The sequence below is a fragment of the Hibiscus syriacus genome, unplaced genomic scaffold (genome assembly GCF_006381635.1).
Source record: "Hibiscus syriacus cultivar Baekdansim isolate YM2019G1 unplaced genomic scaffold, ASM638163v2 tig00110017_pilon, whole genome shotgun sequence".
Classification (NCBI taxonomy): domain Eukaryota; kingdom Viridiplantae; phylum Streptophyta; class Magnoliopsida; order Malvales; family Malvaceae; genus Hibiscus; species Hibiscus syriacus.
In genome coordinates, this window is record NW_024062565.1 from 1070505 (window position 1) to 1094674 (window position 24170).

The 24170-nt window shown below is 35.3% G+C and overlaps 2 protein-coding genes, 1 long non-coding RNA gene and 1 pseudogene across 3 annotated transcripts; 1 reads left to right on the forward strand and 3 right to left on the reverse strand.

Annotated features, from left to right (window-relative positions):
• Window positions 1-923: 923 nt before the first annotated feature.
• LOC120212903 lies at window positions 924-3945 on the reverse strand. Its single transcript, XR_005524747.1, has 6 exons — window positions 3773-3945; window positions 2517-2615; window positions 1845-2317; window positions 1576-1658; window positions 1325-1383; window positions 924-1021 (listed from the first exon to the last, which is right to left on the reverse strand). It is a non-coding gene; the product is annotated as an uncharacterized LOC120212903 (long non-coding RNA).
• A 3385-nt stretch (window positions 3946-7330) lies between these two features.
• On the forward strand, window positions 7331-8038 carry LOC120212970 (uncharacterized mitochondrial protein AtMg00810-like). The gene has a single exon (XM_039211135.1). It carries the CDS (start codon window positions 7331-7333, stop codon window positions 8036-8038), a length of 708 nt encoding a protein of 235 aa, XP_039067066.1.
• Window positions 8039-9038: 1000 nt separating this feature from the next.
• Window positions 9039-10166, reverse strand: LOC120212971 (CRM-domain containing factor CFM2, chloroplastic-like). The gene is made up of 4 exons (XM_039211136.1): window positions 10161-10166; window positions 9745-10032; window positions 9509-9662; window positions 9039-9376 (listed from the first exon to the last, which is right to left on the reverse strand). The coding sequence occupies exons 1-4, from the start codon at window positions 10164-10166 to the stop codon at window positions 9039-9041; spliced, it is 786 nt and encodes a 261-aa protein (XP_039067067.1).
• Window positions 10167-11979: 1813 nt separating this feature from the next.
• LOC120212902 lies at window positions 11980-20920 on the reverse strand (annotated as a pseudogene).
• Window positions 20921-24170: the final 3250 nt, after the last annotated feature.

The following is a 24170-nucleotide window of genomic DNA, read 5'->3' on the forward strand; positions in this document are numbered from 1 at the left end:
CGTTATGTTCCAAACCTATCATTCTCCGTTTAAAAATTGGTGGTTGTCTAAGTTGGATGTTAACATGATGATTGGGATATGATAACCGTTTGAGATTTTGGGATCAAATTTTATCCTATCATAGTCAGTAGGTTAAAGTTCAGCTCAGAATACTGTCAATTTTTTAACAGAAAATGACGAGTTTAGAACATAATGAATAATTGGATAACCATTTTATAACTTTTAATAGTCGAGGACTCATCAAACAAATTAATCTCTCTAAAAAAGTAATTTAATCGATGTACATTATGCATCGAATCCAAGTCTAACCCATATTTTAAACAAGGGTAAACTATATCAGATACCATCGAACTTTACACGATGTATCCTTTATACCTCTGAGCTTTCGATTTTTCCAATTATAGCACTAAATTTGGATTACTGGACCGTTAAATCGTAACCGTCAGATCAAAACGATGTTGTTTTGATGAGGTTTTTACATCGGCAATCGTCAGCCATGTCATTGTGCCGTTAACAGTTTAACAGATCAGTGTATAATTGAAACAAAAACTAAAGTTTAATGTTATAATTAACAAAATTGAAATTTAATGATATAACGATACACGCCTAGACATAAAATTTCAGTATAAAAGTCCCCACATATCAAACATGAATGTCGAATTCAGAAGAAAAAAAACCCCCAAAACATCGTAAATTATTATATGTATAGTTAGAATCCACTTATATCCAATGTAAAACTTTTAGGATCGCTAGAGGAGAAATCAAGGCTAAGATTAACTTATTGTTTTTCAGTAAATCTTTTCATTTCCTACTATTAATCTCAGAATTTAATTTCCCCTTGTCTGTCGATCCTAAAAAGGTATAACTTTTTAATTTTACACTATGTAATTGAATCATGGCCCATATATATATATATATTTGAGAACTCCACCGTTAATACAGCAAATTAAAGTCTAACGATGCGTGGAAGATGCCTCCTTGAATGGGGCCTAAGAGCAAGCAGAAGTTTCTTCCTTGGTCCCTGGGAACCAACAAAAAAATTACTTCATCAAAACATACAATTTTTACTTCTAGTCTAATCTATATCAGACAGTAGCATCCAAGGCCTTAAGGTTATTATAATGACTGTTTTCTAATTTATTAAGCGCCCGTCCGACGAGCGGTGACAGCATGTCGTTCGCTATATATTCCGATAAGTAATGCCTGATGTAGGAACTTGATGAATGAATCGAAACTAGCACATAATGGGGAAGAAGTTACGAGAAGATCGATGTCGGTATGGTGTTATAGAATGAGCAAGAAGGAAAGTAGCATCGATCGATACCATTGGAATGCCGAGCTCTTTGAGGTCCCTGTCTCCCACTTGCCTTAGTGCATATCCACCTGCAATCGCACACATCGAGCTCCAAATAAGTATACGTTACAGAAAACGGACGCGATTGATTCGAAAATGCAGAAGAAACCGGAACTTAACATGCCCGGAAATAAGTATGCATAGCAGACACAAGATGCAACATGGTTTCTGCCTACTTTCGGAGACATCGTCCATTGAGACAGTCGGTAAAACCGGGTCACTTATCTTCGGCCATAAAATGAACAGCGTATTTCCCCAAACCAAGTGAGTTCAACAAGGTAGAAACAGTGAAAGGTTCTTCATCCTGTGAAATTCCAAGGGAGTGAAACTAGATCAAAACGTTGACACTCCGCCTATTCATTTATCGAAGTACCCGTGTTTGACGCCTATATTCGACACTCACATCCGAGTCGGGTCACATGGGAAAGTTAGCTAACAAATGCATCCACTATATGAAGAAAATGAAGCTATTGCAAGCAAAGAAACATACAACATGTGGCTTCCTGCAGGATGCTGCTCATTGGTGCTACATACTCGCTGGCTGGGAAATTATGGCTCTCTCAATATCAGGACCGGACCGACTCCATTGAAGGGCCTAAAACTATAGTGCTCGAAAATAGATCATGCCTTGCAAGGCAGTTGGCATTGTTTGATGTATCTTGGGAAAACCTCCAGATTCATCTGCAGTTTGCATAGAGGATATATGCAAACCATCTGGAATACCATTGCGAGTGGTTCCGATCCGATTGCAGATTCTTCGGTCCTATTCCATGTTTGGTCATCAATTTAAATCGGAGGTCTTTTCCCGGCACGATCCGAGAAACAGTCATATCACAGCACCATAATCCATCAACCAAAGCAAAACTTGCATATATAAACACCTAATTGAATCTAGCAATAGAATTAGCTGCTACCTGTCCTCTAATGCCGTTCGATCTCTGTTCGGCACCGTCAGTTCTACGCCTGCGGAAATAACACCAAAAACGACTATCATAAAACTAAATGTACAAACTGAATCTTCATTACGCATTGAGTGAAACTAACCGTACCCGAAATTCGATCTCGATGCAAACTAATGTCAGTTGCAAAGATCAATGTTGTTTACAAAAGCAAACATACACCTAAAGTTCAAACAAGAACTAGAAACCAGACAAGAACAAACCTTTTGTTACCAACATTTCTCCAGGGTTTGTCATGTAATAATCTTTGTTCAATTCATTCTTCCATGGCCAACAATGTCATCATCTCCCATCTTCACCACCTGACAAGAGTAAATTATATTCCTTTTTCATTACTTTGGTTAACATTTCCATTGGATCATATCAGGGACGGAGTCGGAATTCTAATTCAAAGGCGCAAGGTATAACTAATAATAAAAAATGGAAATGACAAAATCAAAATAAACTAAATTTGAAGGTCTATATATGTGTACCCTATATATATTTTAATAAAAAAATTAAGGGAGGCAGTGCCCCCAACCTTACACATAGCTCCGTCACTTGACCATACCAAAACAAAAGTGACATAAGGGTGTTGGTTGCATCGCACTCCGTAAATTTCAATTACTTATATAACTGATGCATTTTCTTTATATTTTTATTGATAATTTTATTTGTATCTCTTGAAATCTTTGGGTAAAGTACACAATGATCTATAACTATAGGCACTACTTTATTGAGTTTTTCAACTATTAAAAGTTACAAAATGGTCTTCTGATTACGCACTCCGTAAATTTCAATTACTTATATAACTGATGCATTTCTTTATATTTTTATTGATAATTTTATTTTGTATCTCTTGAAATCTTTGGGTAAAGTACAAATGATCTATAACTATAGGCACTACTTTATTGAGTTTTTCAACTATTAAAAGTTACAAAATGGTCTTCTGATTATAGGACGTTATTTATTTCGCATATCATAATCTCAAAAGACTATTATATCTTAGTCAACATGTTAATGGCTAATTCAGACGACCGTAAAAAAAGACGAGTTTAGAACATATGAGTAGTCGGGTGACCATTTTGTAATATTTAATAGTTGAAGGACTCAACAAAATAGAACCAGTTTATAACTTTTAATAGTTAGGAACTTAACAAAACAACATCTTATAGTCATAAAACCATTTGTGTACTTTACCGTTATAATTTACTCTTAAATTTTTAATTTCCTAAGCTCGAACGTTTAACATAAAATTTTACATTCGACCATGCAATAACCCAAATGCCCCAAAATCCCAGAAGTACAAGTTTTAACAAAAGAAAAGCGAGAAGAAACACATTAAGAATCGAAACAACCTAAACCACAAACCATAAGCGCTAGACAAAAACCAGAAGGAACACGCAAAGAATCAAAGAACCCTAAACCCCAAACACTAAACAAAAACCGAAAAATCGAGAGTGAATGAGGTGAAGGGTACCTTGCTTGAGCCTGCCCGGGTGATTGTAACTCTAAGTTTTGCCATATCTAAATGTGAACTGAGAAATCAATAATGAAAATCTGGGATTTTATAATCAAAGTTTCTTACTTTATTGACTATGTAACATTAAAACAGGTCAATAAAGAAAGGGTCTTTGATGGTGAAATCTGGGGTTGAGGCCAAAAAAAAGGAAGAAAATGGGGTATACACTCTTTATGGGTCAAGTCAATGCCCCATGATTTTTCCTTTCCTAAAACTTTGTTTGGTTGCCGAGAAAATCTTTACATGCTAAATTTCAACACGGTTTGTTATTACCTAGTCATTTAGACTATTGGTTAACTTGGATTTCTGAAAGATAATCTAATTTAAGGTTAAGAAAAAACACGATCGAAAATGTTATAAAATTATATTTTCGGTTGGATGCAACTTAAAATGCTAATTTTTTCTTAACATTTTCGCTTGAAAATCTTTTTTATAACATATTCGGTGAACAATTGAAAATGTTGCATTTTGCATAATGTTATAAAATTAACATTTTAGATTGCGTCCAACCGAAAATGTTATGATTTTTATTAGGGGTGTTCAAATAACCGAACTAATTCGGTTAACCGATCGAACCGAATTAGTTCAGTCGATTAACGGTTAAGAAAATTTTTAGAATTCGGTTAACGGTTAATTTGGTTCGAATTCGGTTAATTAACCGAATTAAATTTTAAATTTTAAATATATTATATATAACATATGAGCTCAGCTCACAATTTAAAACCCAATTAATAATTTAAGATCCAATAACTTTTAAACCTAAATCAATATTAATTAAAAAAAATTATAAAATTTTATTTTATAATTATATATTATTTAAATTAATTATAAACTTTTTTGAATTAAAAAACATTTAATTTTTATATAAATTAGAAAATTTTTTAAAAAAAATCGGTTAATTCGAAAATTAACCGAATTAACGAAATTTATTCGGTTCGGTTAATATTTTCGAAAAAAAGTTCGGTTTGGTTAAAGAAAAAAGTTCGGTTAATTCGGTTCGGTTCGGTTTGATTTTAACCGAATGAACAACCCTAATTTTTATATTTTCGGCTACGCCCATTTCTTATTGTTTTTTAACCTTAAATTAGGTTGTCGTAGAGTAAAATTACCAGATTTATTTCGGGAAAAAAATTAAATTAAACACGATGATGAGTTATCCATTATAGTTATGACGTGCGACAGCTTAATTTAAAACTAATTTAAGACGATTCCAAATTTTTTAAAATTGAAAAGAAATGCTTAAATTCCATTAGTCCTTAAAACAAGGAGGACCATGCATGTCCCTCGGCCGATGATGCTTGAAGGTGTGTTGTCCACCGTGCCCTCCAAATTGCCCGGATCAAAGAGCGATTAGAATCGGAGTCATCGCCTTCATTAATCAATCTCACAACTATGAAACAGTCAGATTGGATAATTATTTTCTCGTTCCAAGCAATGCTTAAACCGGTGAGAATTCCCCATTGCTCAGACTGGAGTGGAGAACAATAGTCGATAGAGCGTATAAACCCGAGTTGCCAGTTTCCATCACAGTCGCCGAAGGAACCCCCAGCAGCACTTTGCATGAAGTTATTCGCAGCAGCACCGTCAGTATTGACGCATATCCGTCCCGGCATTGGTTTCTTCCATTGAATTGCTTCATCAGCATGTTGGTATGAAGTAGGTCTCAAAGTTCATCGCCCAAGCAAAAGCAATGTGGAGGACAGAATCTGCATTCATGAGAGCCGACTATTAGGGGTGCACATTGAGCCATTGCTCAAGGCCCCCATTGTTTATAAGGACCTTGATGTTTTAATCCCACTTTTTTTTTCGTTATAATTGGTACCCTTAATTTGTTTTTTAGTTTTATTTCTTCTTTATAATTGAATCCCCAAATTTTTGTAATCTCGATTTATACCTTTATAATCGAGGTCTTTAATTTTTTCAATCCCACTTTTTATATTTGTAATTGACGTCATTTTACCTTTATAATTAGGTCGCTAATTTATTTCAATTCCACTTTTCAAATTTATTATTTGGGCTCATAATGTAATCATTTTTCTAAGATTTATTAATGAAATATTAAATTAATTATTCAAAATAATAGAATATACTTTTGTTCTATAAAAGTCTATCTTTTAATTTCACTCAAGACCTCGAAAATGTCGAAGTCGACTCTCCTTATAGCTTACAACCGAAAATGTCATAAAAAATATAATATTTTCAGTTATAACATGTCAAACCTTAATATATATATATATAGAGAGAGAGATTTAATTGAATAAAATAAAATTTTAAAAAATTAAAATATATTTTTTTTAATGTGAAGGCATAAATTTAGACCTTCATATAAATTCTCTAAAGTTTGGCTTGAAGAACAAAAATGACCCCGAATTACTTATTTAATATTTTTAGTGGTTATTTGCATGGATGTCCTCATACTATTGTTTATATTTTAAATTAGTCCCAGATATCAGCACGTTCTAATAGAATTTTCAAAGTATCAATTAGGTCATTCGGTCAGCCCAGTCATGTACTTGACCATGCTAATTCAGAATAAATGTGGAGCATAATTCAAACATGCAAATCGAAATTATGTCACGTGCATAGTATTGAATTGCAACCGCATCGTAGAGTTTTTCAAGGTCACCGCGACACCGCAAACTGAAACATAAAACGTAGTTATTTTTAGGGGGAAAAATCACGCCGTAACGTCCACAACACCCACAACCGCAACGCTAAAGCTGCAACCAAGATAGCAGCCGCAACCGCAATTTAGTACTATGGTCACATGTGCACGTACTGCATGAGCTATTCGAATATAATATGTAAAAAAAGACATGGATACAAAGAGTTTAACTACTGTAATTCCAGATCATATGGGAGGTAAAAGAAAGATTACCATATTGATATACAAATACAAGTTATGATTGTTTAGAAAAGTGAAACTGTGTGTCAAAAGCTACATGTTTGCCGTTGTTTCCTTGATTTCTTCCAATGTGATGGACTGCACAGCAAGAATACATACATATAATTCCGAATTCCAAGAATAACTATGTTACTGTGACTCGGGTGGGCTAAACTACCTCGCAAGTCCCTATACTATAGGCTCTAGCACGAGGACCTACCAAGTAAATCGCTCCTAAACCTATAGTACAAGGACTGGCCAAATAGTTTAATTGCTTTTGCATGAGTGTGAGATACGAGTATATATCTGACACGAGTATGACCGAGGAAAAAGGTTTAGGAACGGAAATACATACCTGATCTTCGCCGGCAAAATCGTTATCCGGGTGAGAAAGAGCATGCAGTGGCATTCTTTCCTGCCAAATAGTTGTATACATTGAATAAGAGAAACTTAGATTAAACTAATAAAATCAGAAACCAAAGAGAGTGCATTTATTGCAGGACAAATGTGTTTCAACATAGGTATGTTCAACGTTTTCTCAAGTTTTTACCATGTATTTGGAGGATCCTTAAGGGTCATACCCTCGTATCCTAGGACCTGGTTTGACAGGTTCACCAAGGTCCTTATAGAGAATGGGGTACAAGCAGTGTCAAGCAGATCACACTTTGTTCGTTAAGATTAATTCTAACAAGAAAAAGGTTATTTTCATTGTATATGTCGATGACATCATATTGACAGGAGATGATGAAGATGGAATTAATCAGTTGAAAAGGTTATTGAACAAAGTTTTTGAAACAATGGACCTAGGGAAACTGAGGTATTTCCTAGGCATGGAGGTTGCTCGATCAAGTAAAGGTTTGGTTATAAACCAGAGGAAGTATGTGCTCGACTTACTCTCAGAAGCTGGTATGTTAGGATGTAAGCCTGCTGATACTCCTATGGAAGCTGGCTTAAAGCTTCGAGGCGAAGAAATGAGGGCTGAAGTCGATAAGAATCAGTTTCAGAGGTTGGTTGGAAAACTCATGTACTTATCCCTAACCAGACCTGACATTTCTTTTCCTGTAAATGTGATCAGTCAGTTTATGACTAATCCGAGAGGAGGACATCTAGAAGCTGCTAATCGAATTCTAAGATACCTGAAAGGTACACTAGGACACAGGTTGTTCTTCAAGAAAACTGGTGATAAAACTGTAAAAATATTTACAGATTCCAGTTGGGCCAGTGAGGTTACAGAAAGAAGGTCGACAAGTGGATACTGCTCATTCGTATGGGGCAACTTAGTTACCTGGAGAAGTAAGAAACAAAATGTAGTTTCTAGAAGCACTGCTGAGGCAGAGTAGAGCCTTAGCATTGGGAATCTGTAAAGGCATGTGGTTGCTACGACTACTAAAAGAGTTGGACATAAAGTATGAAGGAAACTTAGAACTCTTCAGTGATAAATCAATCAGCTATTCAAATTGCAAAAAACCTCGTCCATCATGATCGTACTAAGCATGTGAAAATCGACAGACACTTTATTGCAGAAAAAGTGAACGGTGTGATAGTAAACTTGACTTACGTCCCTACAGAGGAACAACTAGCAGATGTTCTCACTGTTCTAGTGAGTTTCCACACCTCTAGATGCCTTCCTGGAGACGCACGACATTCGATATCAGAGCTTGCACATTCGACTGACTGTAAGATTGTTGTTTCCTCTTCGACCTTCAATGTGGAAGAAAAATGTAAATTAGCTGGAAAACATAAATACACTAGTAAATAGAGAGCATAATGTAGCTCACCAATGACAATATTGATTGGTCAGCGGTTTGCATGTAACTTGCTTCCTTGTCTACAACCTGTGTCAAAGCAGTTGAACACGGTTCATACAAACAGATTGGATACTTATAGGACGTATGGAACATTTCTGTTTCCTCTTCAACCATCAACGTGACAAAAATATAAATTACTTTGAAAAAGTAAATACACTAGTAAATAGAAAGCATGATGTAGCTCACCGTTGGCAATATTGATTGGTCAGCAGTTTGCACGCTACTTGCTTCCTTGTCTACAACCTGTGTCAAAGCAGTTTTACACAGTTCATATAAATTGATTGAATAGTTACAGGGTGTTTGCGGAAAAGTAAAAAAACGAACCCATGAAAGAACAAATAGTGAATATTTTACCAATTGGTGCTTCAGCTCATCTATGTTTCTCGTAAGCTTATGTAGTTTCAGAGACTGCAAAAATCAACATAGACCAAGAATGAGAAACCTAAAACTTTGGGAAGGGCATACAATATGAGAAGGTACATCCCCCCCCCCCCCGAGTCTTTTAGGTCCTTTTTCTCTTAGAGCCTGCTATCTATGCAAAGGTGTAGGAAGAATATGAAACAAGATAACTCCATTTTACCTTACGACGCTGTTCCTCTAGGGAGCGTTTCATTGCCTCTCTTTTACTAAGAAGTGTATGAGGTCTGAGACAAGTAGGTCGTTCATAGTTCCTTCCACGGTAAAAGATGATTGCATAACCCTTGCTTACCCTCACAGCCACTAATATTCCACCGCTTTCTGCCTCCAATATTTGTGCTACTTGATGAACAGCTTCGACATTTGTCTCCTTAGAAATTATCTTCACAATTTCCCTATACTTCCAATGAAGATGCATATTTTTGACTGTTCCAGTAAACACTCCATGTCTACCTAAGCAGAAATGAGAAAATTTAAAACAAAACACAAACAATAATTTGAAACTGCCCATTAAATTGCCTCGAGGATAAATGATCGGGTCCACTATTTTGAGATCAAAGGCTTGAACTATAAGGTCTTACTCACCCAATAGTAGGAAGGGCTTCATTCTCAAGCCAACCTTCCTAAGCATATTTTCTTCTTTAGTTATACCCTCTTTATCAATTTCAGATTGTTGAGGGATCTCCTCATGCTCCAGTTCTGCTAAAAGTTTCTCAGCCTTTGCTTTCTTCTCCAATGCCTGAGGTGGAAGAAATGTTGCATATATTAATTAAGATTGACCCATGACATCAGCCAAATGCAGTACCTTAGCAAAATAGTACCATAGACAACTTCGAGCTAGTCTTTCTAACAGATGCTTCTGTGGAGTTCAGGTTCTTTCCGTCATTGAAGATATTGCCTGTGCGACCCTTGAAATGAATGATATCACTTTTAGAGTCAATCTCAGTGTTCTCCTTCTGCAACGTTTTTGAACTGTGATTCTCCACATGAATTACATGCTTTCTCCGCTCTTCTATTGCAGAAGAAACGGAAGAAGGCAAGAAATCTTTTCCCCTATATAGGACAATAAAATCCTTATCTCGAGAGAGCAAAGTTCCTCCGGTCAACCACTGAAACAAAGTACTTTTGATCAATATAAGGCCATGATGAAACGTACAGAACTGCTACAGCAAATAGGTTCAAATATTAATTTTCTATACACCATATAGATTAAATGAGCTCAAGTCTAATGAACAACCCCCATGATATAGCCAAACGTGACTAACAGCTAAGATTTTACCAAAGAAAAACCTTGTGCATTTAGTATAATGTTCAGCTGAGATTTTCAAGGCATATTGAAACCAACACTTCAAGCAATCGACGTCTAAAGATTTAGTCAATGTGAGATGCGTGAAACATAAAAAGAAAAGTGTCTAATCAGAAGAACAAAATGACAAAGTTGAAACGCTGATCGAAATACAGTACATCATTAAAGGATTTCGTTAATATTTCTGGTAATGGGGACATTTACTTTTGCTACTTTGTCCACTAAAATACTGAAGGCTATTATCAAACCAGTTGTGGAGTGATATTCTGACAAAGACCAAATATGAATATTCAAAGGCAGATGCACAAGCTCTTGAACTTCAATGAACATAAAGAATATTCAATGTTTTGTATCCCTAAGAGTGGATAATAATATATGTTTGACAATTCTTATTAGTTTGCCATATGTACACCTAAAGGGTGCCCCGAAAAGCCTCACACCCCTGGCATCTATCGAACTTGGGTCCTTCAAGAAACAATAACAATTATTTTACCACGAATATTACTTAGTGCAATAATAAATAATTAATAGTGACCAAAACAGAAGTAATTTGAAAGTTTAGTAAGTAGATCGAAAAAATCAAAAGTACAATGAATGAAATAAGAGAGAATAAAATTCAGTGAGCAATTGTGTATTTTGCCCTTTTATTGTGTATTCTGTAAGGTAATTACATGTATAGTCATCTAATTATTGTTTTTTCTGTTTTGGTCACCTACTTTTTTAAAATATATATATATATATATATAACATTTAATTTAAAATTTTATTTTGACCATCTATCATTAAAAACTTAACATCATCGTCGAAGACGTGGAATTGTTTTTTTTCCATGTGTGTTTGCATTTCATAACCATTGCACATAAAATGTGAAATATTAAGGAATTTTTTTTTAGAGGATGAAACTTTAAAATTAAAATATTTTAGAGAAAAAAACATAACATAAAGACACTAAATATAGTTATGATTTGTCACTAAAATAACAGTAGGATGATCATTTTTACTATTAAAGAATCAAAAATTGAAAAATACAATAATAAAAGTAATAAAATTTGAAATATAAAGATTAAATCTTTTATCTTTCACATGATAATGTTATTGTTCATATTTTCAATGGGTAAATTACAAATTTTTATCACTAAACTTTACTCTTTTCTATTTTACTCACTGAACTTTAAAGTTTTCAATTTCTCATTAAACTTAATACATTATTTTTTTATTAATATGCCATCAAATAGTTAACCGCATTAAAAGATGTCATTTTACATCTATATAAAAGTCCATTTATCGTTGTTAGTGAAAAAACGGTTGAGTGACAAAAAAAAACCCAATATATTAAATTCAAAAAAAATTGAAAAGATTAATGTGCATTGAGTAGGAAAAAGTAAAATTCAATTACCAAATTTGCAATTTATCCTTTCCAATTTGATGGTTCCATATCCTTACAATTTAACCATATCTCAAAATTCAAAATTTTAATCTGATTGCTTGGAATCATAATTTTGGTCAAATTCCGTCTTTGGTCCTTGAACTACGTATAACTTATGAATAGAAATTTTAAAATTTGAAAAAGTATAAAAAAACTAAATTGATTCAAACTTGATCTATAAGTACAGGATGCTTGAAATGAGAACATCTTGTGGACAAATAATACCCTTTCTTTTCCTTTACACCTTATCTACAGGATAATTGGTCACATCCTGCTCATATGAACTTACAATATGTGCTACAATTCTTAACATTGCTTCTTTTCTTCGATCCGCATCGAATACAAACCTTTAAACGAAAGCCATTCGAGGTTCGGTGTTCTGCAAAGAAAGCCATGAAGGTTTAAGACATCTCCGAAAATTCTCGGTATAAGAAGAGGGTTATGGAGATACAAAGATTGCCGTGTTGTATTCACCTTTCGTGCCGGTCTAGGAAAGAACACTAAATTATTGCGAAGACGATAAAAATCTATGGAACCGTTGTATTCTAGCCTGGTTATTGTATGAAAGTCTGTGTTGCGATGAATTTCTTCTACGATAAAGAAGTCTTCGGTGTCCAACACATAAGAAATCTGCCGATGGTATGATTGTAACATCGAGTTGAATATCGAGTGCATAAGCAATTTCTTAGTCATAAATATCCCATAAAAAAACAGGAGGAAAGATGAAAGCACAATACCTTGTATGAGTTGCAAGCTATCTTGTTCTCTAAACCGTTAACCAGTTCAACGCCTTCCATGGCCAAGCAAGTAGCAGCAAATTCATCTAAACCTGCATACTTCCTCTTGTTTCTGCAAATATCAATAACGAGACGCCGATTAGCACTAGTCTATTTTGTTCCGAAACTTCATTTTTCTTTGCGTACTTGTGTCTACACCTATATAAGGATATGGGGATACGATCCTCTTAGGTATCCCACTGTTACATGAGAAACTAATAGAAGTTCAATATACCCGCATCGGACACATTCATATCCGAACCTTGCATCCAAGTTCGAGTAACTGGGATTTGCATTTCTTGTTTCTGAAACTATCAGTAGAGAAGCCTTTAGAATGTCTATATTTCTACAACACTTAATTTTTTCTTGAAGGACTCATGTCCGACACCTATAACCGGAAAAGGATATGGGGGCATATATGATGCTTCAGAGGATCTTCCAATTGCATGCAAAACTTCGGAAAAAAATTTCAACGTCCGGTGTTGGAAACGAAGACTCACTATCCACGATTCGGTTTAATCCTAATGCTATTATTACCTCTTGAGTGTAATGCCATGTGGCTCCTTGCTGGGATAGATGGACAGAAAGTCATCGTGCAAAAAGGCTGAAAAATTAGGTTCCATGGAAACGGCAAATGCTTCAGGCTTTTCAATGACATTGTCCATCAGCTGAATAGACAAACGAGATGGCGAAGATGACTGCAAAAAAGTTTGGACCGATGTAAAAAGAATTATGCGTTGACATAACTTAGGCCTTTCATGTTCCTAATTCAGTTCATTTCTTATTCCCAGAAAAGAGTGTTATAGAGGGACATGTAAAACTCACATATTTCAATCGATAAATATTCTCCTCATGAAGGAGGACACGTGCATTCTCATAATACACTGAATCCATCGTCTTCCAATGTTTACGGGACTTTTCATAGTCGAACAATTGGAGAAGCTTATTATCCATCTCATCTGCTGCAACAGCTTGAAGCTGTAATGGAAATTAGATGTCAACCAGTTGAACGAAATACGAGGAAGAAATAATGAATGATCATTGAAGAAGCTAACCTGCTTAACCAATTTATATATCAACTTGTCCAATGTGAATAACACGTATGACTGGTTTCCTATTACAGCTCGGCATTCATCCTCAAACTTTGAATTATCGGTGATCCATCAAGCAGACTGTAAAGTGCGCTCATAAACCTATGCAGCAGAGAGAAGAAATCTTCCGAATTAGAAAGCATTAGACCCTTCGAATTCAGCAGTTAAATCAATAATTTAATCCACCTGGCATATAAATCCGAAGAAACTAGTGTCTTTTGGATGTTTCCTCTTGATTTCAGCAGCTCCTGTATTTGTTTTTGCCGACAGTAATCTTTCATATAGGATCTAAACGAAGATCAAAGATTGAAGAATTATTAACATGTATTGCGGAAAATGAAGAAATAACTAAAAAGCTTCCGAAACCTTACGTACTTGATGAAGTCTGGAAAGAACGTAGAAATCGTCATTTGCATAAAAAACCCAAGAAATGTTTCTATTGTCTTCGGGTAAAACAGTCCGTACATGCTTTGAAAGAGGCTTCACCGTAGACAGGAAATGTTCTGAAAACAAGGATGTGCCGTCTCCTCCCACATGCGTATCAGTCACCCCTTCAGCTTCGCCTTCACTCTCGGCCTTACCATCAACTTCATCATGTTCGACCTCTTCCTCCTCTTCATGCTCTTCACGGGAGCATTCATCGGCCTCGGACTCACTGCTCGATGCATTATCGCCAGCCTCTGAAGCGTTTTCGCTATCCTCATCATAAGCATCTGCGTCATTTTCTCCATCAGCATCCACGGAATGATGCGAGTCTTTCCCGTTTCCAGACTGGTGCTGTCTACTTTGAACACCATGTTGTGCCTTTGGCACAACCTTTGGACAAGTATCACCGTAAGCAACAAAATTATCTTCCTCAAAATCACCAGTAGGTGATAATTCACCTTCTTCTTTTTCGATTCTGAAGGGACCAGCAGATTCTTCACGACATTTACTGGCATTAGGGCCATCTGTAGGTACTCCATTAGCTAACAAAGCATGTTTAGCTATACCAACACCCTGAATTACCAAGCAAATTTAAATAAATTTCTTATGACTGAAAACTAAAGAAAAAAAACAAACTGACTTCCGAAAAAAAACAAAATATCCAAATTGACTAAGTCGGTTGGTTTGGTCGAACAACCAAATTAACTGAAATAAATGAGACAATCTATCATTTTTTTCGAATATTTAAAATTACAATATTTTTTCTCCATATATCTATAAAAATATATATTTGGAGGATCTTGGAAGGTCATACCCCACATTCATGTCGAAAATGTATCGAAACACGAGTGCCAAACACAAATACTTAAATCAAAATGAAGTTGGAGCAACATAGGCAAAAGATGGTATATTGCTATATTTGACAAAAACATATAGTAATATCAGCTTCAGCAATGCCAAGTAGAATCCAGTAGTAGATATGCATTAATTCATACCTCCGAATAATGTACAAGGTCAGCATTAGCTTCGTGGGCCTCGCCGCCAACACTACTGGTAGGTCTAGATGCCGCCGCGCCTTTCCTTGAAATTTGACTAATCTCAGTAAGTCAGTATAACAACACGATCCCAAAAGAAGGAATAACAAGAATAAAAGTTATAGGGAAAACAAGATAATGAATAACGACCACGGAATGATGGTCATGTACACGCACCTGACGCCTTTTCAAAATTGTTTCTGCCGTGATTGTTTTCTGCTTCCATTCCATTTGCATGCATGTGAATTCCCGACATTTTATCCACTGTAAATTTGATCTCTTTCTCTAGCTTTGAATCCTCTCTAGAGACGACCGAGTGTTCTCTGGCTAAAGTTTCCCCATTTGTCAAACCACTCCTGCAAGAAATAGTTAGTTCTGGTGAACTGTTCTTGTCTCCATCACTAGCAGCCTTTGGCTGACCCAGAATTTACAGTAGCATCAGCTCCAGGACTTCCATCACATTCAGCAACGCTCGAGGCAGTGCAGTTTAATGCAGGATTCTGAGCTTTACCGGCACCATCAGTACCCTCTCTGCCATTTTGTCGAGGAGGAACACCCAACATGGGCTCCAGGAAAGTGGTCCAGAGCATCATGACTCGATTTAATTGTTCTTTTCGTTGAACAAACCTCTTCACATGAATATTCGATAAGTTATACAGGTCCTCGTGAATGTTGACATCCGAAAATTTGTATTCAAGGTGTGGAGCAAGGGGTTTGTCGGTGACCGGCAACGCTCGCCATAAGAACATCGTCTTCTTTCTGGTTCTTCTCTTTCAACTCCTTGATTTCAGCCAGTAAAGCTACAATAAGAAATGAATGATCAATCAGTCTAAAATAAAGTCATAAGATTACAGTCGACAGTTAATTACACCGTATTAGAATAAAACCTGTCCAAGGGCCGAGTCTGGTATATGGGAGAGAATGAACTGAAAAATAGGTTTGAAAACAGGTTTGGGCAAGAAAACCCGTTCTCTAAATGGCCCACCCTTGGGAAAAGAACTTCAACCTGAACCTGGCCTGCTCTAGTATGAATATACTTGATATATTGTATTTTTATTTATGTAAAAAATTTAAGCTAAAGTTTAAACCCGAACGATATCCTAACATAAATCTATTAACAAAATACGAGATGTATGTGGGTGTTGGTATCAATAGAGATCTACCTACAAGGGAAAATTAGATGCCTCGACTTAACAGAACATGTTAATCAAGTTTTTCATAAACATGCCTTCAAAATTATTGGCAAGGTTTGGTCAAAAACTTGTGCCCATGTTTTGGGGTGGGCCGAACCTGGGCATACACAGCTTTTAATAACCTGTCAAAACCTAGTCCATACCAGCCCATGAATAGGACCAATTAGAAAGTTTTAAAAAACCGATCATTCTCAATTCGATTCCACTTACATTTCACACTCAAGTTCTTTGAATCCTGCTGCTTGAAATAGAAGTTGCGATGATCAAGTGATTTGTAATGGTTTTTCGAATAAATTTCAGCCCAAACCTTGTTGAAGTCTAGACGACACTTTGTCCATTCTTCTTGCTTCTGCTTCAGGCGAGTTAAAATTACAGGTATTGCAAGAGCAGGATTTTTACGTAATATTTCCATTACATCAAGACCATGGTCACCGTACAACCGCTCGATGCACCTCAAATTCAGAACTGCGGAAAGTGATGCAGAAGGGGTAAAAAGTTAAGTCAAAAAGTGTTCATACAGAGATCATATAATTCAGAATCTTGAGATATACACATACCAGTAAAGTGTTCTTCCACGCGGAACGGAGAATCCATATTGATTTATTTTCATTAATGCTGTTCAGCAAGTCCTCGGTGCGCTTGGCTGTTGAGCTCACAGATTCTAACAACATATCCAGTTCAAACCTAAGACCATTGAACAAGAACTCTGTCATTTCTTCAAGGAGATAATATGTAGAACTTGGTTAAATTACCTTGAAATTCCCTGTACTAAAGGCCAAAGAACAAATTAGTCTCCCTACTATAAAAACGAGCAATTTAGTAAATGCACATTTAATTTTGAAGCAACAAGGTAAGGCTTTAAATGGCAGTAAATTTGGACATTATAGAAAGCTGACCTATCGCATTTCAAAGTAACTTAAAAAAAACGAAATTCAGTATTTCTAAAACATAACAAAGACGAAATTGCTCATTTTTTTCAGAACAAGAAGTCAATATTTTTTAAAATTCAACCTTATCACGGTTTATAATTTTACCTATTTGCTTCAAAATTGAACATACGAAGGCTAAATTGATAACTTTTATAGTAGGACTAAGGTGCTCATAAGCCTATAGGACAGGGACCTGTCCGGTAGTATAACCCTAAAATTCCAAATGGCTTACATAAACAGAATAATTAACCAATGCACATCATTTTTCTTCCGAATACTCATTCTCACCTTCGCATACAAAATTAAATGGGAACACCATAATAATAAAAATTATGAAACAAGAAAACTAATCACTAAGATGATTGCATACATAATACTTGGATAAATAGCGGAAGGCCCGGAAATTTTACCTATCATCCTCACATCTGAACAAGCTCTCTTCATACTGATTTCGGCGCATATGCTTAAAGAATAATCCTCACTTCCTGAAGTGACGGATACCCAATAATCATTTAGCACTCGTGCGCCAAGGTCAGATCTCTGACTTGCTACAGGTATTGGGTACTGTGAGGGAGAAATGCCAAAGACTGTTATAACCAGTGCCAAATCTTGCATGCCAAAAAATTAAATAAATGGATTTCAGAAGTTTATACATCATCTGGTAGAAGCCGATAGCTTGGAGTACAAATTTGGCAGTTAGAAAGGTCAAGCTCTTGTATCGATTTTCCCATGTACTCCTTATATCTCTCCTTTTCCTTAGCTCCCTTGATTTCACGTTTTGGCTCTCTATCTTTTTCCTCTAATGGCCTGGACGTATGTCCGCCAACACTAAGTGATTCTGCAATACAAGAAGTAAACCGTCATTGCAATTACAGATAAATAAGAAAATAATTTGCGCCATTTAAGACAAAACTATGTACATATGCGTATATTGATACACGAGAAAACAGCCAACGGAAAATAGACAAATGTAAAACAAATGAAACAGGAGGCTTACTTTTACTAATAACACCGGCAAGGAGCCCATCTGCAAGAGTTATTTAAATTAGATCGGAAGCAGCCATAAAAATAAATAATCAGAATAAAACAACTTCAAATGATACATAAGCCATTACCAGTATTCTCACAACGCTCCAAGAACTGACTGAACTCGTTCATAAGATCTGGGTACTTGCCAAGTAAATCAGTCACCTAGGAATCAATGCAACATATAATTAAACTACCAGAAAAGTGGAACATATCAGAAAAGGCAATCGAGTGATTCAAAAATTCGAATATAACCGCAACAGATGGTGTAAAACATACCAAATTTTGCAAATCGTTTCTTTTGATTATTCCATTGCTATATATATTAAGGCATTTTAAGAATGCCTGGTAGTCATCTGAGCTGCACAGCCTCTCCTTAACTTTCTCGCAGAATATAAAACCTTGGTTGAACATGCCTGAGGTTGGAATAGAAAAAAAAACTGAAATCTTAAAAGGTTGATACATGAAGGATGAGGAAATGTGCATTAACCCGAATCTGATTATACAAGGCTACTTTATTAGCGGTAGATTGCAAAAGAACAGAAAAATTGTCACCCTAAACGATGAGAGACTCACTTTTTGAAGTATCCCTATAATCGTAAGAAGAAAATCCTTCAACCTTCCTTCCCGATCTCTTTTTGTCGGGAAAATGCTGGGAGTTAAAGTCCCTATTGTTTTCATGCTCGGGATCATTGTTATCACGAATTCTCAGATCCCTATTATCCTTTTCCATGCGTTTTCTCTGCTCTTTTTGCATTTTAATCATTGCTTTGTCATCATCCAATTCAGGACGGTCAACGCTGAGATCCCTATCGGCATGGGAAGTGATAATTCTATCCCTCCGACGTTGCTGAAAAAAGAAAGAATCATTGTTTCATATTGCAAAGATGTCAAAATATAGCAAGTAAATAAATATTAAAAAATGGGAGAGATCAGTTACCTTATCCATTTGTGTGTGCCGCAAGGTGGGTGTAGCAGAGCTTCGCTCATTATAACGTTGAGTTGAGTTTCGACCATATGGAACTTGTTGTGTCATAGGTGCTGCTGAAGAATTTGGTAAAAATCTTGTGAATTCCTCGAGCAGATCAGGGTGGTCCTCAAAAAGAGAAGAAACCTTAAAGCAATAAAACGAAGAACATGTCAAATTTTAGCGCAGGGTATCAAGAGATTAGGGTTCAGTAGCTACAAATGATTTTACCTCGGTATAAACCTCATTTATGTCCTTGTGCTCCTTCGGTACATATTCAATATATCAAGAAATGATTTATAGACATGCTCATCATGTTGGAAACGTTTCTGCACCGGAAATGGAGAAATTCGGTTAAATATGGATATTGATAAGCCAAAGATTATGTGCACAATGATTTTAGTAGTCCACCTTTATTTTGTTTACAAAACTGATTGCTTCGTCAAATTCAACTGTCTTTTTCGGTGCCTCGTCCTCATCAAGGGTAATTCCATATCCCCTCGGTAGGAATGTATTAAATCCATAAATCAAGTTGTTATGCCCTTTGAATAACTCTTTCACTCGAGCAATGACACCAGCAGTGTCAGTCCTGCATAAGACAAGATGTACCGAACATTAGTAGTTTAAAACAACTGACAATTTATTTCCCGTCAACAAAGCACGAGATTCGAAAACAGTATACCTTTGAGCCTTGAAATCCTTCATGACTTCGAGGAACATGTCGTACTTCTCTTTTTGATCCTGAAACATCTCCTTGACTTCCTTTAGATATGTTAAGGCATCGTTTGTAGTCAGTTTCTGCGACATACTTCCCCCTCCTCCTCCCGCCACCTCCTCCACCTTCCCCTCCTCCTGCACCACCACTTCCTCCGGGTATTTGGTTTTGTCCATAGCTTAATAGGTAGAAATAATAAAAGAAAATTCAGACCCACAGCTACTCGAACAATCCACGAATAAGGAAACTCCGAAAAATTTTGAGCTAAACCTAATTTACTTTCAACAGATAATTCCTCTTACAAGAATCAAAATCTTATTTACTTGGAAGTAAATTTAGCCAACTATTAAAGAACCAAGTGTCAAATCTTAATCTTAATCCAATGATCCAGCAACAAGAAACACCAATACGATTCAAGCCAAACATGGAAAAACCTAAAATATAACCGAATCAATCGATTCGAAGAGACAAACAAAGCAATCCCACATGCAAATCCAACATAATTAAATTCCCAGTCAATCTGATCAAAGAAGAACAACCATCAAAGCTGACAACAATAACTGAGCACCAATCAAAACCAGCTTAACAAAACAACCAAACTTCCATGAAAACCCTAAACAGAGAGAGCAAACAAATATATCATAAAAGCAGATGAAGAAGAAGAAGAAGAAAAAGCTTACGATTCAGCCTAGAAGAACTGAATGGACGTTTAAATTGAGAACCAGAATACACATCTCTTGCTCGCTTCATCCCTGCAAACTCGAAAACAAAAAATCGATTTATCTTGACAAAAGATTCATCTTTGAAGAAATAGAAATAAACCCATTTGAGAGATTAGATTGAAGAAACTTACTCTACAGATCTTACACCAAGGGAAACAACAAAAGGAACTAAACCAGTTTAACCTTTTGTCCCTCTGATCCTTCGTGTTTATTGATGTTGTTTTTCTCTCTTTTTAGTTCGGTCGTGTAAGAGCTAGAGGAGAGTCAAGAGGAAGGATGTTAGAGAAATGAAAGAGAGTCAAATCCAAAGGAGAAAAACTGAAAGGAAGAAGAAGAATTAAAGATAGTTTTTTGAAAACTGGAGAACACATACGAGAGAAGATGGCTTATTCATTGTGCTGTTTGTTGTTGTTCTTCTTTGTTTGTTTTTATGGTATCTTATTTAGATGGGCCTTTTTCAGTTCCAAATTCAAGTATAGGTCCAATGATTTTCAATTTATCTAATTCACTACATTTTTAATAAAAATTACTATTTAATATAGGTTTAATTCTCAAATAAGTGTCCAACCTAATTTTTTGTGTTAAATAAGTGTTCATATTATTTTTGGTCCATCCGAGTGCCTAACGTTACAAACGTTAACACTTTAAGTGTCCAGGTCATCAACGACGTTAGTTTTTTCTGTTATGTGACACGTGTTTCAACAAGGTAATTTTAAAAAAATTATATAAAATTAAAAAGTAAAATTATATATTTTTTTAAAAACACAAATTTCAAATAACCCCTAAACTTAAAAACATTCATTTCAACCTCTAAACTCACTCTGATTGTCGCCCTTTGTCGTCGAATAAGCTTCACTCGACCTCCCCCGACGACCAAAACCCCTATGAAATCATGATCGGTTGACGATCGATCGACGATTGAAATCCCACGATGGTGGCAAGGACTATAGCGACATATAACTAGGATGATGGCAAGGACTACATCAATGGCGATGGTTGAGGTCGGAGAGGGCGACGACAACGGATTAAGGTTAGGATTTGAGATTTTGGGGCTATTTTATAATATAAGAAAAGTTAGAATTTTTTATAAATATAATAATATTTTTATATTTTTTAAAAATAAATTTCAAAATTACCAAGTTGTGACACATGTCACTTAACAGGAAAACTAACAACGTTGACGGTTCGGGCACCTAAAGTGCTAACGTTTGTAACGTTAGACACCCGGATGGGTAAAAAAAATGTAGGTACTTATTTGACACAAAAAATATAGTTTAGACACTTATTTGGCATTAAGCATTTAATATATGGGTAAGAATTCACTTATACCCGTGTAAATTAAGTGTTTTACATCTTTTAGGACTATTGGATTGAGTAAAATTAAAAGTCGAAATCAATTCCTTATTTTTTAAAGTGAATGTTTTTTCATTTTTATGTTAATTTCAACCTTTGATTTTTCTTATCCAGTGGTCCTAAAAATATTTACACATTTTTTGGATCATTATAGATTAATAGTAAGAAATGGGAAGATATTTACTGAAAAAACATAAAATTAATCTTAGCATTTGATTTTCTCTCATCCAACGATCCTAGAAAGAGAATAAAATTGTGGTATAAGTGGATCCTAACTCATAATTAAACATTTCTTTAACTCACATTAAAACAAATATTTTTATTTAGGATTTAGGGTTTAAGAATTCAATATTTGAGTTTAGGGTTTTAAGGCTTAGAGTTAAGAATTTATGTCTCAAGAGATATCGGCATAATCAAATGTCCGATGGAGGCGGCGGTGTCGACGAAGGGGAAGTATGTCGTCGAGACAAATAAGTATGACGTGTTCGTTCAAGTCTTGTTGGATCTCGAGGCTCAAAGGTATATTGTTTTCGAACCCTCGAGGCTGATCTCCAAAGTTAATTTGTACAAATCAACGAATCAAATTACCTCAATGGTAAAAGGAATAAATGTTACTTCTTGAGATATAAAGTTTGAGTATAGGTAATCGAGTCTTTATTTATTATTTTTGAATTTAATTATCGAAGATAATAATATTCACACAAATATTCATTTGTTTTATATTTTCATGTTACAATAACGTTATAATTACAACTATAAATTAAACACATAATAAAAATATTTTTCTAAATTTTAATGCAAGAAACTAGCCACTTAAGATTACACGAGAAAAAGGTTAAAAAACATAATTAAATAATCTCAAATAAAAGCTAGATACTAATAGATCTGGTTACATAAGCAAATGAACCACAAAATAACAAAAAAAAATATAAATAAAAAAAAGGATAAATAAAAATAAGGCCAAACAATAAAAAATCAGAAAACCAATGAGAAACGTGTCATAAAAACAAAATTATTAAAATTAGGGGAAAAATGCATAGATACGAAAAGATAAAGGAAAAATAATGAATATCAATGCTCGATGACCAACACTAAAATTGATATTGTCATTGGTTACGAAAAATGAAAAAGAATGGATAAACTACATATTTAGCACATAAACTATTAATTTTGTTCTGTTTTTGTACCTAAACTTTTTAATTTTTTTCGAAATTATACCTAAACTTTAATTTTTGTTTCATTTTAGTACCTCTTCGTTAAAAACTTATCGCGGTTAGTACCTAGACTATCAATTTCGGTCCATTTAGTACCTAAACTTTCATTTTTTTTAAAACTTAACGTTAAATTTTGAACTAAGGTACTAAAATGAAAGAAAAACTAAATTTTAGATATGATTTTGAAAACATTGAAAGTTTAAATACTAAAACGGATCAAAACTGATAGTTTAGATACTAAAATCATAATTTACCAAGAAAGAATAAGCGGCCACACATTAATGACGTCCTTTATGTATCATTTGCATGCTTTGGTTAATGCAAATTCTGGTTTTATTTCAAAAACAAAAGTTGCATGTAAATATATGAAACCCCCAACTAAATAATCACTTTCACTTGTTATAAGAATCTGATCCCAAATACGCTTTCGAGTTTCAAGAGATATCGGCATAGCCAAATGTCCGGCGGAGGCAGAGGCTGCAGTGCAGGCGGAGCGGAGTCGTCGACACCGACTCAAACCGATTGCTTAACGTACTTAAACGAAGTTAAGGCGGCTTTTCAAGATCAAGACAAGTATGACATGTTCGTTCAAGTCTTGGAGGATTTCAAGGCTCAAAGGTATACTGTTTTTCCGAAACCTCGAGTTTTTTTGGTTGCTTGTGACTCAAGTTTTGTCGACGAACATCGTTCGCCTTGTAGGCATACCAACCCAACCGGTTTCATTTCCCGAGTGAAAGAGTTTTTCGAAGGGCATGAGCACTTGATCTATGGGTTCAATACCTTCTTGCCCAAGGAATACCAAATTCCCCTTGATGAGTTGTTCAAAGATGATAGTAAGTTTCTTGAAACGGGTTTCTTCAAAGATCACTCCTTTTTGTCAAAGCAATTCACTTCTTTTTAGGTTTCGGCTTTACAGGGGGAAGTATGAGACGGAAACCGACTAAAGACGATGCAGAGGCGTATCTAAAACAAGTCGAGGAGACGTTTCTTGATGAAAAAGACAAGTACATCATGTTGCTTCAGGTCTTGAATAATTTCATGGATAAAAGGTATACCGTTTTTTAAATCG

What these genes read in the sequence shown, in the direction of transcription:
- LOC120212970 (XM_039211135.1), top strand. Translation starts at nt 7,331, where the DNA reads ATGGGGTACAAGCAGTGTCAAGCAGATCACACTTTGTTCGTTAAGATT.
- LOC120212971 (XM_039211136.1), bottom strand. An exon ending in CTAGCTCGAAGTTGTCTATG is followed by an intron (nt 9,663 to 9,744) that starts GTACTATTTTGC and finishes CTTCCACCTCAG; the next exon opens with GCATTGGAGAAGAAAGCAAA. An exon ending in GAAGCCCTTCCTACTATTGG is followed by an intron (nt 9,377 to 9,508) that starts GTGAGTAAGACC and finishes ATTTCTGCTTAG; the next exon opens with GTAGACATGGAGTGTTTACT.